At 43.5% G+C, this 18,851-nt stretch overlaps 1 protein-coding gene across 1 annotated transcript; it reads right to left on the reverse strand.

Moving 5' to 3' along the window:
- Positions 1-5,869: 5,869 nt before the first annotated feature.
- On the reverse strand, positions 5,870-7,352 carry CDC42EP2 (CDC42 effector protein 2). Its single transcript, XM_053448911.1, has one exon. It carries the CDS (start codon positions 7,211-7,213, stop codon positions 6,662-6,664), a length of 552 nt encoding a protein of 183 aa, XP_053304886.1. The 5' UTR covers positions 7,214-7,352; the 3' UTR covers positions 5,870-6,661.
- Between the last annotated feature and the right edge of the window lie 11,499 nt (positions 7,353-18,851).

Below are 18,851 nucleotides of genomic sequence, written 5' to 3' on the forward strand. Positions count from 1 at the left end.
AAACAGGAGAGCACCTGAAAGAAAATAAATAAAATAAAGGTTAGCAAGCTAACACAAGGTCTCAAACAGAGACTACCACCTGTCCCAATATGTCCAAAGGACAGAAAAAAGCACACTGTGGTTAGGGGTGGAGTTCCCTTTATAGGGGGGGGTAAGGGGGTTCATTGTTTATTTAATTGTTTAAATCATTAATTTTCCACCTGTCCTAATTGTTCACAGGGGCAGTAATACCCCTCTTGTGCTGCCAGTTAGGACGTAAGGGAATGAGATTGCCCAATTCATATGGAGGTGAATGGTATGAAGGTCTTGAGACATGAGAAGGATATTGTCTAGATAGATAAGTCTCACTCCTCGACTTCTTAAGAGGGCTATGACAGGTTTCAAGATTTTTGTAAAGCAAAACACCGTAACAAGTTAGAACAGGCCATACATGGATCCCGCGGATATGGCACGGCTGCAAGCACGGCAGGACCTCCAGGACCAGTGTCTTGCCGCGCATGCTACACAACTCCAAACGCTGGAACAAAAGGTTGATGCCATGACAGATCTTCTGCGTTCCCTGACTGCCCTCCCGTCGGTGGGACCGTCACATCATAGAGAGGTCTCCCACAAGGGCTTGGGGGCTGTTGCTAAGTTCCCGATACCCGATAAATATTCCGGGGACCCGAAGGAATGTTGTGGTTTCCTCAACCAATGCCTGCTCCACTTCTGTAACCATCCCCAAGCGTTCCAATCGTCGTCCAAAAGGGTGTCGTTTATCATATCCCTGCTCAAGGGTGATGCATTACTGTGGGCCTCATCCCTGGTGGAACAAGAATCCTATCTCCTAGAGGATTGCCCCGCTTTCATGGAATCCATACGAACCGTCTTTGATGCTCCAGGTCGTAAAGAGACAGCTGAGTCCTCCTTGCTTGAACTCCAGCAAGGCCGTAAAACCTTGGTCCAATACACCGTGGAGTTTCGCACCCTGGCCCATGAGACCAACTGGGAAGAAGGCGCCCTCAAAGCCGCCTATAGAAGGGGACTCAATGAAAAAAATCAGACGCCCTCATGTATCACGATACACCCGCGGATCTCGAGGAGTATATAGCACTCTGTCTCAGAGTGGACAAACGTATCCAGGAACGGATATCTGAACACAACAGAGGAAAGGGACCTGGGTCCTATACTCCGGGCCACACAAAACCTTCTTCGTCTTCTGCTCTGTCCGCCTCCGCTTCTGAGGAACCCATGGAAATAGGGACTGTCCGTAGACTCACCGAAGCTGAGAAAAGACACAGAAGAACACAAGGACTCTGTCTCTATTGCGGCCAAGCCGACCATCTGTTGCCTACCTGTCCCATCAGGCCGGTAAAAGAGACCGCTTAGGGACCACAGGAGGAAGCTCCCTAAGCGCATGTCGTTTCCCTACTCCTCCCAACACACGCATGACAGTACCCATAACGCTCCGTTGGGAGAATCACTCCGTGGCCACCCGTGCCTTCCTCGATTCCGGAGCTGCTGGTGTTTTCATGGACCAACAATGGGCACTGGCACATCACATACCACTCCGTACCAAAGAAGCGCCCTCTCTGGTGGCTTCTGTCAACGGCTCTCTTTTGGGATCAGGGATCGTCACACAAGAAACCGACCCACTGACCGTACTGGTAGGGGTTACCCACCAGGAACAGCTCATGTTTGAATTGATCACGTCTCCTCGTGCCTCTCTTATCCTGGGATATCCCTGGTTCCGTCGACACAACCCGATCATTGACTGGCGAAAAGGCGATATACTGTTGTGGAGCACCCACCGTCACGAGCACTGTATCTTACCCTGTCGACGCCTCAACCTCATCCTCGAGATCGCTCCCACAGACCCCAGAACTCTCGTACCTAAACGTTACTGGGACTATTTGGATGTGTTTTCCAAAAAAGATGCGGCGAAACTACCTCCACATTGGGCCTATGACTGCACCATCGACCTGTTGCCTGGCTCCAATCCACCACGGGGCCGCACCTATCCGCTATCCGAAGCCGAAAACAAGGCGTTGGAAAGATACATCAAAGAAAGTCTGGAAAAAGGCTTCATTAGTCCGTCCTCCTCCCCTGCCGGAGCCAGTTTTTTCTTCGTGACCAAAAAAGAGGGTTCCTTACGGCCATGTATCAACTACAGGGGATTGAACTGCATCACAATAAAGAACCGTTACCCGCTTCCCCTCATCACGGAGATCTACGACCTCCTGAAAGGAGCGAAGGTTTTTACCAAGTTGGATCTCAGGGGTGCTTACAATTTGATCCGTGTCAAGTCCGGGGATGAATGGAAGACAGCGTTCAATACCAGATTCGTGCATTACGAGTACAACGTTATGCCCTTCGGGTTATGTAACGCCCCTGCGGTGTTTCAGGCCTTCGTCAATGATGTCTTCAGGGACATGCTCCTGTCCCACGTCATTGTGTACTTGGATGACATCCTCGTGTATTCTCCTACGCTTGAATCCCATCAACACCATCTGAAGGCCGTACTACAGAGGCTACGAGAAAACGGTCTATATGCCAAGGCCGAGAAATGTGTCTTTGAGAAGACCAGTCTGCCCTTCCTTGGCTATATTGTCTCTTCCGACGGTCTCCATATGGATCCGGCTAAACTCGAGGCCATAACCGCATGGCCCCTCCCTCAAATGCTCAAAGCCATCCAACGGTTCCTTGACTTTGCCAATTATTACCGGCGCTTTATCAGGAACTACTCCGCCATAGCGGCTCCCATCACTGCTATGACAAAAAAGGGTGTCGACCCAACCCATTGGACCCAAGAAGCCAGAAAGGTGTTTGACAACCTAAAACAAGCCTTCGTCTCGGCTCCCATCCTACTACGCCCGGATCCTACGAAACAATACCTCCTGGAGGTCGATGCCTCTGAAACCGGTCCCGGGGCTGTATTGTCACAACGCAATGAACAAACCACGAAATACCATCCCCGTGCATTCTTTTCCAAGCGCTTTTCCGCAGCTGAACAGAACTATGACATCGGCAATAGTGAACTCCTGGCCATAAAAATGGCTTTCGAGGAGTGGCGTCACCTACTGGAAGGCACCGAACAACCTGTGGTCATTCTGACAGACCACAAAAACCTTGCATACATCGAAGGTGCCAAACGGTTATGTCCTCGTCAGGCGCGGTGGTCGCTCTTTTTTACCCGCTTCAACTATTACATCACCTACAGACCAGGCACCAAGAACGTCAAGGCTGACGCCCTATCCCGTCAATTCGACTACCAACAAGATCGACACTGCCACGAGCCCATCATAACCTCAACATGACTCATCGCCGGCTTGTCAACCCACACGATGAGCAGAATCCGCATGTCCCAAAGGACCATTCCGTCCTTTGAACGTCCTCCTCCGGGCCGTCTCCACGTCCCTCCCAAGTTCCGCACGGACATCCTTCGCTGGGGTCACAGTTCCCTTCTCGCGGGTCACTCTGGCTTTCGGAAGACGATGTACCTCATCCGTCGATCCTTCTGGTGGCCGTCCCTGGCCAGGGATATTCGGTCATACCTTGCTGCCTGTCACACGTGTGTCCGTCAAAAGTCCTCTAGGAAACGACCACAAGGCCTCCTGCATCCGCTTCCCGTTCCCTGGACACACGTGTCTATGGACTTTGTTGTGGATCTACCTAAGTCACAAGGGAACACCACCATATTGGTGGTTGTTGACCGCTTCTCCAAGCAGGCTCACTTCATCGCCTTGCCACGCCTGCCTTCCACTTTGCAGCTGGCCAACATCTTCCTCAAAGACGTCGTTGGAGTTCTCTTCGTGACATCCTCTGCAGGGCCCAACTCCGCTGTAAGCGGGCTGCTGAGCCAATGACGTGAGTACCTCTCTCCTATTTAAACTCCATTGTTATTCCATGTCTTTGCCCGTTCTAAGCGTTATATAGCTTTGGGTGTGCTGTTTCTCGTTCTGCTTTATCTCTGCCTAGTGTACCGACCTTTTGCCTGTTTAAACGACCACGATTCTTCTCTGCCTGCCTACGAACCCGGACCTATGTACCGTTTTGCCCCTGATCTACCTGGGCGGGAAAACGAAAAGGGGGAATGGTGCGATCAATATGGCGTTTGCGAGCGGCAGAAATATCCGAATGGACACTTCTACCGCAGTCACAAACAAGTAAGGGAGACAAAGTGAAATTAACTCCTAGAAGCTAATATAGAAATGAGAGATGCGTCCCGCCGATGCCCGAGGCGCCCCAGGGCGTAAGAGAAATAAATTATATGAAAATAAAACTTAATATATAAAAATAGGAGAATACAATAATAAATGATATTTAAACGTATAGTGAATAAATGTAGGAATAATCAGTGTAATATCTCATAAATATACAACAATAAAGGCGAGTACCGTAATTGTACTTAACTGTCCAAACAGCAGCATAGAAAGAGGAGGAGCTATAAGGTTCAACTGCCACTATACCTGTCTACCAGACCTGATTGGCTAATGGACTACCTATGCATATTTGGTTACAGCTACCTGTTCATTTTTTTTTCTCTAAAAACGAACTTGTATATTACCTTTGCTGCTGTTGAAAGTAAAGAAAGATACATAAGAGGAGCCTCCTGCCTGCCATAAAATTAATCTTTTTAGCAGTACCAGTGGTGCTGATTTCCATTCATCGACATAAAAAAAAATAGAAGAAAACCCTCACCTTTTTGGCATTCTGCCATAGAGCAGTCCAACTTGCTAAGTACTGTGTGTTTACTTACCTAAAGTATACATTTACAAACACAATTGTGCAAGTGACATCTTCTACAGCAGGGGGGAAAGCTGCCTTTGTGAAATGCATGGATAAGTTACTGGGAGATTTTAAAGTTGCTCTTATCTTATTGTCAGACAGACATACATTTGCCATATTGTGCATGGCAGCAAGTAACTACCGGTAACCGTATGCATTTCAACCTGCCTCTGGGTTTCCTTTAACATCAATTTAAGTGCCCAAATTATTTGACCATAAGTGGGATGAGATCAGTTATGCACAGCCCATGGCCTGACATTTTAGCATCTCAAAAAAGCTGCAACGTAAACAACTTCAAAGAAAATCAACCTGAGAAACCAGGAAGTAAAATCATCTTTAATGTATCCTTCTGTAAAAGAGCTTTATTTGACGACTCATAAATATCTCTAATAATTCCATAAATGAAAAAACAAAAAAGCACAAACTATAGCTAGATTGAATAAATTGACTTACATACTACACTTTATTGTAGTAGAATCAGCCACATGCACTACAGGGGCTATATTAGAAATTAGGGCTGTAACTAACGATTATTTTCATAATCGATTAGTTGGCCGATTATTTTTTCGATGAATCGAGTAATCGGATAAAAAAATGTAAATTTTTAATTTAAGATAATTTAATAAAGTAACGTAGGATGTTAAAAACAAACGGCAGAATAAAAAACTTTTTGCATTTCTTGTTTTTATTTCCCACCCTGCCCCCCAGTTATGCACAATTGAGCCCAGGCTTGCCACACTGCCCTCCCCACATATGCCTTATATACCCCGGTATGCCGTATACCCCCCTGATTTGCCATAGTGCACTCACAGATTTGCAGACTTGTTCAGACACAATACTCTTATAAATACAGTAACCCTGTAAATCTTCACTGCCCCCAGGATTTAGATTCCCCTTAGTTTGCCCCCATTTACCTCTAACTGCACCTTAAGCATTTGCTCTGAAAAAAACCCGTTTTATAATCGATAAAAATCGATTCAACTAATCGATAATGAAATTCATTGGCAACAATTTTCATTATCGATTATTATCGATTTTAGTGATTAGTTGTTGCAGCTCTATAATCAATAATTTTGTCTAACAGAGAACTTTGATACAGCACTGAGAGGAAAAGTGAAATACCTGCATTTTACCACTTCTTGGACGTAAACAACTAAATGGAATTGTGTTTTCCAAAATTCTGAATATTACATTTCAGTACACATAACATTAACCAATAAGCAATTATCTTCAATGCATCCTTAATCCAAATGATATTGGAATAGTCATCTTAACTTCTTACCTCCAGGACTCCCACATTTATGTCTTCCAGTTTGTTAATTGTTTTAGGTAACCTTTGTCATGGTGGAGCGATGAGATGCAAGTTAACTTTAGAATAAGGAATTGATTAGAAATTCTAGTTTTGCTGCATGAATATATAAGCACAACCTTAATCAACACGCAAAATAAAACAAAAGGGGGTTTAAGAATACATATTTTGTATATTTTATCATAAGAAAAGTTTACAAATTTTGATAATAAAAAAATATATAAAAAAAAATATGATAAAATGGCATATCTAGTGGTTCCAAACAATAGAAGGCACTAGCATGGCTCAAAGTTTTGCTTCTATTAATCAATTTACAGGTCAGTATAAGGAAGGAGTGCATCACACATTCTATATAGATGCAAACATGTTTTCATTTCAGCAATTCACAAGGAGAATTAAGCAATACGGAGGCACAGTGTGTTCACTATGAAAATTATAGATATTTGGCATTATATAGCTTTGCATTTTAATAGGTAGTATTCATCATTCTATAATGCAGTTTCGTTTACTTCACAGTCACTTCTCTTATTCTTCTGTTGATTTAAAAGGTTTGTGTTACAAGAAGTCAAGTGAGCCAAATGAGCACTACACCTTTTCCATTATCTGCAACACATCTTCTAGAATAGAGGGACCAAGATCTACATGTAAGGAAAGCAGGGATCCAGCATGGCCAAGAATTTCTTCCTCCTGTTTCTCTGCTGTTATAGGATTATGAGAAGTGACCTGTATAGCCTGTTGAACTCCTCCCACATCCTTCAATGGAATTTTACTGGTCTCATCTAAGTGAAGCCGAGGGGGCTTCGGAGGGGGAGCCTGAGGCAAGGAGAGAGCCTGAGGTCCACCTATAACTGGAAGTGAAATGGCATTCTTTAGCAGGGGTGATGGAAGCTCTGAATGGGACTGTGGTTGTGTTCTGCATGGAGAAGATGCAGGAGATCCTGGGTTTGATCGTGGAAGGAGGTGGAACTTTCCTTGCAAGAAAGACATATCCCCAAACACATCCCCTTCTCCACTGCCAATATGAATAGTGTGTCTAAAATCTCCAAGTGGTGGACTAATCATGTCAGGTGACAGGAGGTCTCTTAATTTCCCTTTGCGACTGCCCCTTTTCAGGTAGATTGGGGCCTTTGTTGACATTTTCCGTATTCTCTCCTTTGCCCACTGAATCCAACAAAGCGGGATAAGATTACATTCTGGTCATGGAGTTCATCGACATTCAAAAATACTTCTGAAGTAAATTTGGACTACAGGAGATTAGGAGAGACATACAGTTGCAGTAGATGTACTGTAGATTCTGTAAAGGAAGAAAAACAAAAATTAGAGGATTAACATGTTTAAAAGTAAGATTGTTTCAAGTGTATTTCACTAGTGATAGTAGTGATTGTGTAATATTGTTATTATAACTGACTATGAGAAATGTATGTAGACACTCCAAGAACATATTTTAGGTTGAGCACTTTTATTTTCTACCAGTACTTTAAGTGCTAGAACAGAAGATGTAAACCTTTAACCAGGGGTTATGCAACATTTTCCCTCCACAGAGGGCAGGCAATTTTCATAGTTTAACAAAGTGCAAAGAGGGGGTGTGCATACAGAACTCATTATAGAAACAAAATAAAAAAGGAGAAAAAGCCACCATTTAAAATGTATACAGCTCAAAGATATCAAAGGTATAGAAATATAGAAAGTGATGATAAGAACCATTCCACCCATCCAGTTTGTCCAGTCTCTGAATACTTTCCTTAGTCCCTGGCCTTATCTTGTATGTAGCTTAGCCTTATGCCTACCCCATGCTTGCTTAAACGCCTTCACTGTATTAACATCTACAACGTCTGCTGTAAGGCTATTCCATGCAACAACTACCCTTTCAGTAAAGTCATATTTCCTAATGTTAATCTTTAGATAGAGGGGCACAGGTTTAAAAGCATGTCCTCTTGTTGCGGTAGTATTTCTCCTTTTAAATAAACCCTCTTCCTTTATCATGTTGACTCTCTTCAAGCATTTAAAAGTTTCTATCATATCCCTCTTTCACGTCTTTCTTCCATACACCTATATATATGTTTAGATCTTTTAACCTTTCCTGGTAAGTTTTCCTGTAATCCATGAACCATTTTAGTAGCCCTTCACTGAACTTCCTCCAGCATATCTGTATCCTTCATATAACTGCAGACTTCGATATTCAGTTTGCAGGAATTTTTTCTATTGAAACCAGGTGCAGTGGATGTAGGAAGAGGAGGTGGTGGCCAATGTCTAAAATTAAACCGCTTTAATAAGCCACTGTGTGTCAAGCAAACATTAAAAATTAAGTAAAAACAAATAAAGTAGATTTAGGAGACAACCTTATGAATAGCTTACACTTTACCAAGTGAAAAACTATATTTTTATTTGGGCAATTATTTTCCTCCATTATTTCACCACATATGCCAAACCAATAAATACAATTTTATTAAAAACCCAGCCCCTTGTACAAACACACAGCCCTTCACTTATATTGGCACCTACTGGGAAGAATGGGATGACCTTTCGCCATATAGTGTATTTCCCTTACAAACATCTGCCCATACACACATGCATTTTCATGCTTTCCACACACAAACATCCTAGCTTACATTTGCCCTTAGACACACTTGCCCTAACATACAAACACTCTTTCTTTCTCATTATCTCTCCCCATCTCTTTTTTTGCATTATCTCCCCCTTTCTCCCCATCTCTATTCTCACTAGAATCTGTCACCTTCCACCTCTCCTTTTATGATTCCCATGGTAGGAGTGAGAGACACCTGTTTCAGGGCTCCCTCAAGGTGTGGCTAGCTTTGTTTCTAACATGACATCATGTCTTGGCACTCTGCATCACTTGTCAGCAGAGGTGTCAGAAGTGGCGTGTAAAAACAGACCCAGGAGATAGGACATATTTTTTTTCTAAAAAATAGAATGCTTATAGAATTTAAGTAGTTCAGAGGATACAAAGCCTCCTTAGGTCATTTTAAAACATTAAAAAAAAACTTGGTGGTGGCAGTACATTTTAGGGTGCTGGGAACAGGTCTGGTTTAAGCTGTAGTTGATCTGATCCTTGCAGTGTGAGCATGTGGGCTTGTTTTCTGCCTTAACCCTACATTCTCCTGATGTCACGATAGAGCTGGCGGTCCACGGCAGCCCTTACAGAACACGGTTTACACAATTGCATGGAACATTGAGCTGAACTGACTGAGGATCCTGTACAGAGCTGCCAGGTAGGTCAATACTGAAACTGTTTAACACTGTGCTTGAAGGCTCCAAAAGCACTGAAGAATGTTTAAAATGATTTAACATACTTTCTGATCAGAGGTCACAGCTACAGGCAGCTAAAGAGATATAATGGTTGCTCATGCATTCCAGAAAGGCAAAGAAGATGGCTATCTTGTGTCAGTGCCTTGCATATATATCTATGGGGGAAAAAATCTTATTAAAAAAAGCATTATCTCCTAGTAACATCCTCTGCGTTTGACTTTCTTGGATTGTTGTGTAACGGTTTCCGGCAACCCTCTACAACTGAAACACAAAGGCAGAGGTAACACTGAAATCTTATAACTTTTGCATTTGGTGCACAGGTTTTTGGATTTTCAACAAATCTTTGCTTTAGCAAAAATATAAAGCTACAGTTCTGGATATTTTTTTTCACTTGCCACAGATTAGTAGAACAGTTAACAATTCTAACCCTAATCAGGGATGGAAAGGCTTACCAAGCCCTGGGGCCAGTCTGAAAGCTGGACACCTCCTTTCAGCAACTAAGATCTATGCAGAGAGGAGACTCTGGAGTAGTATCATCAGCCCAGGGTCTCCAGAAAGACCCGCTGCTTTCTCCTTTAGTCACAATTAAGCTGGCAATAGAAGAATCAGGAAGGTGGGTACTCAGCGAAGTCACAAATGACACCTCTGGGACTGACACCATGTTCAAGTTGTATGTATTTGCTAGTAACTGAAACGTGGGTACTGCAACTAGGAGATAGTGTTGAAACTAAACCTTTTGAGCATTTTCTTGCAATTGCTTTGAGATGAAGGCTTCTGATTCAGCTGGTAACTTTTCTGCTTCAACTGGTTTACCAACATTTTTCGAGATCTAGGTACATGGTCCTGGGTTTTACACAGAAAAACAGATTGCTTTATCATGCCACCAACCTTATGCAAAACACTGTTATCATGCGGTGTCACCGACACATACCCCACCAACTGTCACAGACACACACATATGCAAAACACTGTTATGCGGTAACACCGACACATACCCCACCAACCATCACAGACACACACATATGCAAAACACCATCATGCAGTGACACACAAATTGCATGTCATCATAGACATACGCTTACCATACACAATGATACACACAATGCAGCCTACACACATGCTGACATACAAACACCTTCTAGTGCACACATGTACCCTGTAAATCTGTATGACACACAGTTACACACCTCAGTGTCTCTCCTGTCAGACCTGGATGAGGAATCTGCGGCTTCCTGATTTTTCCACAGGTAGCAAAAAATCGGACAATACAGGCTGATGTTCTTCCACTCCGCTGCCAGCTTGAAAACCACGCAAACTCCACACCCTTACACAGGCACACAGTGCGTCATATGACTTAAGGGGAGCATTTCATTGGCTGATTTCTCTCCCGAGTCAGCCGGATTAGCTCACTCCCCTATCCACGCAGACTTCAGAGTGGAGTCGTCGTCAGTCGGCGCGTCAAGTAGAGGCAAAATGAAGTTTACGGCAAATGTAAGAGCGGGGACGCCAATGCCTGAACCCCCATGTAATTACCAAAACATAGCAATAATAGTCTTTTGAGGGATGATTCTGCTACCGGAAAATGCATAATGAATTCTCAGGTGACAATAAAGGTTTGTATTTCCTGCCCTGTGTAGGAAGTAGGTGCCGCCTCTCACCTCACGGGCTCCGTGAAATGGCAAGGAAGTGCCCCCTTCCCCATTATCATTGAGGGAACGTTTGTCTCCGAATAACAAAGCGCTGCTAATAAACTCGCGTATTCTAAATACAGCTTGAAACGCTTCTTTGTGGACAGGTATTCCCTGTGAATGTATTTTATATCACAACTGTGGCGCACAGAGGTTTATTTTATCCGGTGGCACGGCGGGTGTAGTATTCGGTATGTCTTCGTCGCTGGGCTGTTTGACTGGAAGGAAGGTGGCGCTGATTTTGCAGTTTCTGCATCATCAAGCTTTGCATTGCACAGCGTCGGAGGTTTTTGGGTGTGATGGTGTGTTGGGCTAAATAGTGCAGAATTCCATGCAGATTTAGGTACACTACCAATAACATAAAAGGCAGATCATTTACACGTGCAAAGAGCAGCTGTCATATGATCTATTGCTACATTAATCCATATGAAAGCTGAGTGCCCCCTTTGCATTGTAATTAATCCCTGCTTCCCAATGCATGTAGTGATTTATCCACACCTTTGCACTGGGTTGAACACCCACCCTGCTTGCAGCAGTATGTGCCCAGTATACCAGGCAGCTCCAGCACTGGCTTTAAGGAGTTAATTTCAGTTGAAGTGATTTTCACTGTGTGAAAACCGGACCAAAGTGGGTACCGCTGTGGAGCTGCAACTTTTCCTGAAGATAACCAATCTTACCTGCCACAGGTCGAAGAGCGAATTTTAAAGTACCTTAAATATTTTTACATCAGCTCAAATCTTTGGTGGATGACGGTATATCAGAGGGTATTCTTATACGAAAAGTGGCATTTTGGTGGTGGAATGCCTATGGGTACTAGTGTTATATCACATATAATGGGATAGCGAAGTGTTATTTAGCACCAATCTACATCCACCAAACAAGCCAGAATGCTTCTTCTTTTCCCTCAGAAATCTTGTAGTGCTACCACAACCACAAGGGATTCTGGGTAGGCACATGCAAATGTGTTGGTGTTGGGACCCGTAAAAAAAAACAAAAACTTGTGGGTGCGGGCGGTATTCTGTGTGTTTTGGGGGGGGCAGGTGGTCACACAATATACCTGCGAGTCCCGGTAATCCCGCGTTTTTTTTGTTTTTTTTTTTGGCTTCTTCACATTTAATTTCAGAGGCGGTCCTAGCCTTGAAACCCAATGTTTTATGCCTAGCATAGCCTTAACATTTGTGCAAATTCTTCCCTAGCTCTAAATGCTGTGACAGAATAGTTGGGTGAGCGGGCGAGATTGGACACGCATGTTATGGGAGCTGGCAGGAGTGGAACACACACGTTACAGGAGCGCGCGGTAACGGTCAGAAATTCAACGGGAGCGGGCAGGATTAAGAAAAGTACAGAGGACATTTACTCTCAAGGGATCCATTTATATGGAGGTGAAATGTGATCATTGTTGACCTTATTTGCATGCGCCTACCCAGAATTCCTTGTGGTTGTTTTTTGTCAATTGGGATAGGTTCATCAATATTACTGAAAAAAATAAAAAAATATCAATATTACTGCTGTATCGATGACGTGATCCTAATCTGGCACAGTAGAGAATCAGACATGCAAATTAGTTGCTCTTTTAACGACAACGAGCATAATTTAAAATTTACCAAGTTATTCCACCCTTCAAACGTACATGACCTTGATGTCACTCTAGAGGGTAAAGTAGCTGTGGATAATACCCTCCTTCATGCAAAATCATGTCATCCTAATCGCCTGTTTGGAATTTTAGTGGAGAGAACAGTATTTTTTTTTGAGCATCCCCACTCCGAGTACAGTCGATCATATCATCTGCCAAGACCTCATTTGCACATTCCTGTAGGGACAAGTGGACAAATCAGACTTGTCCCACTTTTGTTTCCACTTAGAGTGTTTTATTTAACTGATCTGCGAGATTATAAGAAATCACTTATGTTATATGTCAATCCATACTTCGAATCTGTAGCTAAAGATGGATGTAAGTTCTCAGGCAGAAAAGTAAGAACTTTGGGTAACTGGTTAGCACCAAGTATGTTTGCATCACCTGGCCAAAACGGATCTGCTTCCCCTTGGCTTTGGGCCATCGGATTTGTATGTGTTGCCATTACTAATTACACCTTTCTTCCGCAACTACTGGGGTACAACATGAATTAAAACTGAGGCCAACTGTAGTACTGAATGTCATGATTAACTCATATAACGTAGTGGATGCATGGAAGGGTAACTCAGCAGAGGTGGTAGTTTCTTAGGTTAAGCATTCAATGAGTTAATCTGAGGTTGATTTAATGTGTTTCTTTGTGAATGCCCTCTGCATCTGTTCTGGCTAGAGGTGTCATCTTCCCAAAGGACCCCTGTGGTGATTCATGGCCTAACTGATAAGGATCCTTAGTTATAGGAATTCCATTCCTATCTTAAGTGGGGGGGGTTTCCATCACCTTTACCCCACCATAACTTATTGGCACATCAAAGATGGGACCTGATTCTTGGGGATGGTGTCATATAATCAGTCATGTGGTCGGAGGGGCGTTTGCTTGCAAAAGTCTGATTTAGGGACAATGCAGCGACCTCAAAGCAGAACTCCATGATATACTCTGATCAGAACAACGTCATAAGAACCATCTGGACTTAAGGAGTTCCCACAGGCCTACTTATTGGAGAAACTCGTGAGTGAGGGTCCTGTGTTTAAGTCCCTTTGTTTTTAAGAACTGTTTGCTGTTTTATTTTTCTTTTGTATGTCTTGTTTTTTGTAATTCTGGCACTGTGTAATCTTTGTATTTTTGTTATTAAAATATTCATAATCTAAGTCTGTCTTTGGGCTCTACTATCGATATCCATAAACCCTAAGAGAGGATAACAGGTTACTGTATTGTTAGTGAGTTCTACAGGATATATATATATATATATGTTGTTTGCCCGGGGTAAACAACATATATCAACATATATCCGGCATCAAAATCGTGAGTGGTGGCAGACTAGCTGGGGGGATACAGGCAGGATTTGGGGGTTAATTTGGTGTAATTTATGCCTTGTTAAGGGGTCAAGTTAGTAAATCCAGAGGCCTGGTGCTATTAACCCCTTCATGCCCACGCCCTCCACACAGTCACGGCTTGGCAAGTAGTCCTGACCGTGACAAACTTGGCGGCAGCTAGGTGGGATATCTAGAGTTTTTTAGTGCTATTTGTATTGCCCGATTTGGTGATTTTAGTACTAGAAGAAATTACATGGGTTTTGTGTAATTTCCCAAAGACATTACTCAGTGCCTAATTACAGACATACAGTGCAAAACAGTTCGTTCCTCGCCCTTTTATTTTTCTCTACCATACTGCATTATGGAGGCATATCGACGACAGCCAAAAGAATCTCTGGAGCTTGTTTGTCAAGAAAGGAATATACAAATTTTTGGCAAAAGCAAAGAGCAGCTGATTTTGGATCTCCTGGAACATGATAAACTCTGTGCAGAGCAGGCCATTGGAGCAGATGTGATTTTGGAAGAGCCTGTGGATCAAGGATGTTTTCCTGATAAAGTTAACGCCTTGAGTGTAATGGACTCTGAGTTACAAGTGGTACTAAAAGATCTGGGGAGCGTGGACCCTCAGCTAAAGTTCAACCTGATTCTGCAGTACAAGAAGAGAGAGGGAGGCTGCGGAAAGAGAGAGAGGGAGGCTGCTGAGAGAGCTGCGGAGCGGGCAGCTGCTGAACGAGAAGCTGAGTGGAGGTATCAGCTGGAACTTCTACGGTTAAAGCAATATAGTCCGTCTCCCCAAAGCATTGTTAACGGGGATGGATATGCTAACCGACCTCACCTGGAACACTTTCCAATGCTGGAAAAGGACACTGACTTGGATGTGTTTTTGAGAGGATTTGAGAGTGTGCCGGCAGTACCAGCTGCCCAAGGAAGAGTGGGGAAAGTTTTTAACCCCACGTCTGAAGGGGAAATCCCTGGATGTGTTTGCTTCCTTACCAATGGAAGTTGACCAGGACTATGAGGCCATAAAATCTGCCTTGTTAAAAAGTTTTAACCTCACCCCTGAATTCTACAGGAAAAAGTTTCGAGAGATGCAGCAAGCTACATCGGATAGTTGTACCGAATATGCGGGACAGCTTCGGACTGTTTTCCGGCAACGGGCTGGAGGCCAACAAGTTACTACATATGAGGCCCTGGAGGATCTGATGATTTTGGAGCAGTTCCTGAGCACACGAAGTCCGGAGGCCCGAGAATGGATTCTGGACAGAAAACCTAAGACCACGGCAGAGGCGGCAGATCTGGCTAACGATTATGCCAACAACCGTACTCCAACAACCAAGCGGGTACAAGCATCACAAGGACCATCTACCTGGAAAGGAGCAGCCTACCAGCCACCAACTCCTAAACCAGCCGGGAGATTATCACCAACACCTTTCCTAGCCAACAGAGCAGGGGCCACATCGGGCCAGGGGGATACCCGCCGGTGTTATCGGTGTAACCAGATTGGGCACTTGAGTGCCACCTGCCCTTCTAAGAGACCATCTCCATGGACAAATGGAAATGGAGGTACAGCTGGGGGAGCTGCACCTGTTTTATTTGTGGCTAGACCAAAGGAGGCACAAGGAGACAATTTGCAGTGTGTAGCAGTTGGGGAACACCCAGCTGTCTTGTTTGTTTCCAGGGTTCAGGGGAATGAAGAGGAGAACCTACAAAGAGTAACTGTAGGTGGCCGTGTGACTATGGGACTCAGGGATACGGGGGCTGCTTGCACTCTGGTGCGGCCTGAGATGGTAAGATTGGAGGATCTTATCCCTGGGAAGACCATGTCCATCCAAGGAATTGGCGGGGTGCGCCCTGCGGTGCCAGTGGCACGTGTGTACCTTGATTGGGGTGTGGGCAAGGGTTTGCGGGATCGACTTGTTTGCCAGTATGCACCAGTTGAGGAAACCTGCAAACCTGGAGGGCTGGTAGAGGGCCCTGTCCAACCTAAGGTACTGTCTGAAACTTTGGGAGTAGTGGGTAGCTGGGAGGGATCCCAGAAGGCAGAGGTATGCCTGTCTGAACCAGAACCTAGGATCCTGTCTCCTGAAGAGATGAAGGGGGATGTGCACCAAGGGACCAGACCTAGCGCGCAAGGGAAAAGTGTGGTTTGACCGTTGGAGGGGAAGAGTTTCAGGAACAGGGAGTCTGCAGTGGCTCTTCTGGTTTCATGTCCCCTGATACTGAAAAGCATAATGTGACTATGGGTGATAAGGTAGTCAAGGAATTCAGGGATGCTGGGGATACTTCTGCCAACGTGTCTTCAGCAGTTGAATGCCCTGAAGGTATTATCCCTGGAAAACTAAAGGGAACTGGGGATGTGTGCCCAATCGTGTATACAGCACATGGGTACTTAGATCTGGATGCAGGAGAAAGTATGCATGACATAGGGGTGTCTGCGGATATTCATGTTACTGAATTTTCTCATGTTACTGACATTTAAAAATTATTATGCTTTAGAGGAACTATCCAGTTCCAGCAAAATGTAAAAAAAAAGTCCAAAAAGAGTAAAATAAAAATAAAATAAAAAAATAAAGTTTATTATTATGAGCAAGTGCTAAAATTAGTGCTGTATCTTCCCAAAAATCCTGACATGGAAAAATTTAAATAAAAGCATTTCAAATACCCAAGGGGCGTCTAATTTAAAAAAATGAATGGTTTGATGGGGTAAATTGGAGTGGCCGGGCTCAAAGATAGGGCATAGGCACAGACTGACCGAAATGGGGGGGAAAAAAGCGCACTTCCAAAATGTGGCATTTTAACCCCAAACACCAGACAAACCCATACATGTGGGGTATGACTGAACTCGGGAGATGTTCCTGAACACATATTACGGTGTTGTTTGATAGTGACGTATACCTAGAGCTATAAATTTATACCCAAAGTACAATTTGTGTGAAAAAAATACAAAAAAAAATACTACCAAAGTGTGGCAAAGGCTGGTGGTAGAATCTGACGCATGTAAAGGGTTAAATACTACCATTTTAAGTACCTTGGGGTGTCTAGTTTTCAAAAATATATGGTTTTATGAGGTAAATTGTAGTGGCCAGGCTCAAAGATAGGGCATAGGCACAGACTGACCAAAATAGGGAAAAAAAAGCGCACTTCCCAAATGTGGCCTTTTAACCCCAAACAGCAGTCTAACCCATGCATGGGTGGTATCACTGTACTCGAGAGATGTTGTTGAACACATATTAGGGTGTTGTTTGATAGTGACGTATACCTGGAGCTATAAATGTATACCCAAAGTACAATTTGTGTAAAAAAAAAAAAAAAAAAAATACTAACACAAAGTGTGGCAAAGGCTGGTGGTAGAATCTCATGCATGGAAAGGGTTAAAATACTAGCATTTGAAATACCTTGGGGTGTCTATATGGTTTGATGGGGTAAATTGAATTAGCCGGCTTCAAAGATGGTCCTATTAGGACATGGGGGCAGAATGACCAGATGTAAAAGTTCCAAGTTAAAAAATGTGCACTTCCTAAATGTGGCGTTTTACCTCCCAAACAATCCAACAAACCCATGCATGAGGGGTATGACTGTACTCGGGAGATGTTGCTGAACACATATTGGGGTGTTGTTTGAAAAAGATGTATACCAGGAGCTGTAAATCCATACCTGAAGAGCAATTTTAGCGATAAAAACCACAAAATAAATTACTACCACAAAGTTTGACAAAGACTGGTGGTAGAATTAGTGCATGGAAAGAGTTAAAATTGTAGCATTTGAAATACCTTGGGGTGTCTAGTTTTCAAAAATATATGATTTGATGGGGTAAATTGCATTGGCCGGCTTCAAAGATACCCGAAATGGCACATGGGGGGGAAGAATTACCAGATTTGGAAAAAATGGTTTTGAAATAGCAAAACGCTACTTGTACTCAATGCTCCATAACGTGCAGAAAAAAGCAAAAAAACATAAAAACATTGGCTATTTCTAAACTCAGGACAAATAGTAGAATATATTTAGTAGGTTTTTTCATTAGCTTTTTTGGATGAGTAAAAGATTTTTGGGGTAAAAGTCAGAAAATGTGTTTTTTTGATTTTACATTTTTCATCATATTTTATTATTTTTTTTTATGGGAAATTAGATAATATGATTAAAACAATGGTATCTGAAGAAAGCCCGTCTTGTCCTGAAAAAAAACAACATATAATTTGTGTGGGTTCACTAAATGAGTGAGGAGAAAATTACATCTAAATACGAACACCGCAAAAGTGTTAAAACAGCCTCGGTCCCAATGGTACAAAAGGTAAAACACAGCCTGGTCCTTAAGGGGTTAATGCTCCAGAGGAAAGGCGGTATTTAACCCTTAAAGTGCTGGAGGTCAAGAAGCGGGAAAGGGGTAGTTGCTCCACTGTGCCTAAGACCCCTAAAGCTGTAAAGACTGGAGATAAGGAGGAGGGGGAGGAAAATTCACACCTTGATAACCCTTTTGTGTGTTCACTGAGTGGGCAGTGTGAGGGGCAGAAGATTTCCCCTGTAGTGGCATACCAGCAAGATGCTGGGGCAACAGCTACAGAGCATAATATAGAATGGGTTGATGAAAAGACAGCTACATTGACCAGCCAGCAAGAAACCCCTCGCACTGTGAGTGTAGGTGAAGCCAAGAGCCTGGGATCCACACCGGATGCCCAGGACAATGGACACCCGTTTGCTGTCTTGCTTGGGAATGGGCAGCGTTTAGCTATCCTAAGGAGGGCAGAGAAACAAATGGATGAGGCCTTAACACATCTGAGTAACTTATCGCCAAAGGAAGAGGCTTATTCAAGGGTTGGCAGAGAGTGCTTAGCTATGGTGTGTGCTTTGCAGGAGTTACAGCCATGCTTGTATGGTTGTGACT

This window comes from Spea bombifrons, chromosome 10, assembly GCF_027358695.1.
Source record: "Spea bombifrons isolate aSpeBom1 chromosome 10, aSpeBom1.2.pri, whole genome shotgun sequence".
Classification (NCBI taxonomy): Eukaryota; Metazoa; Chordata; class Amphibia; order Anura; family Pelobatidae; genus Spea; species Spea bombifrons.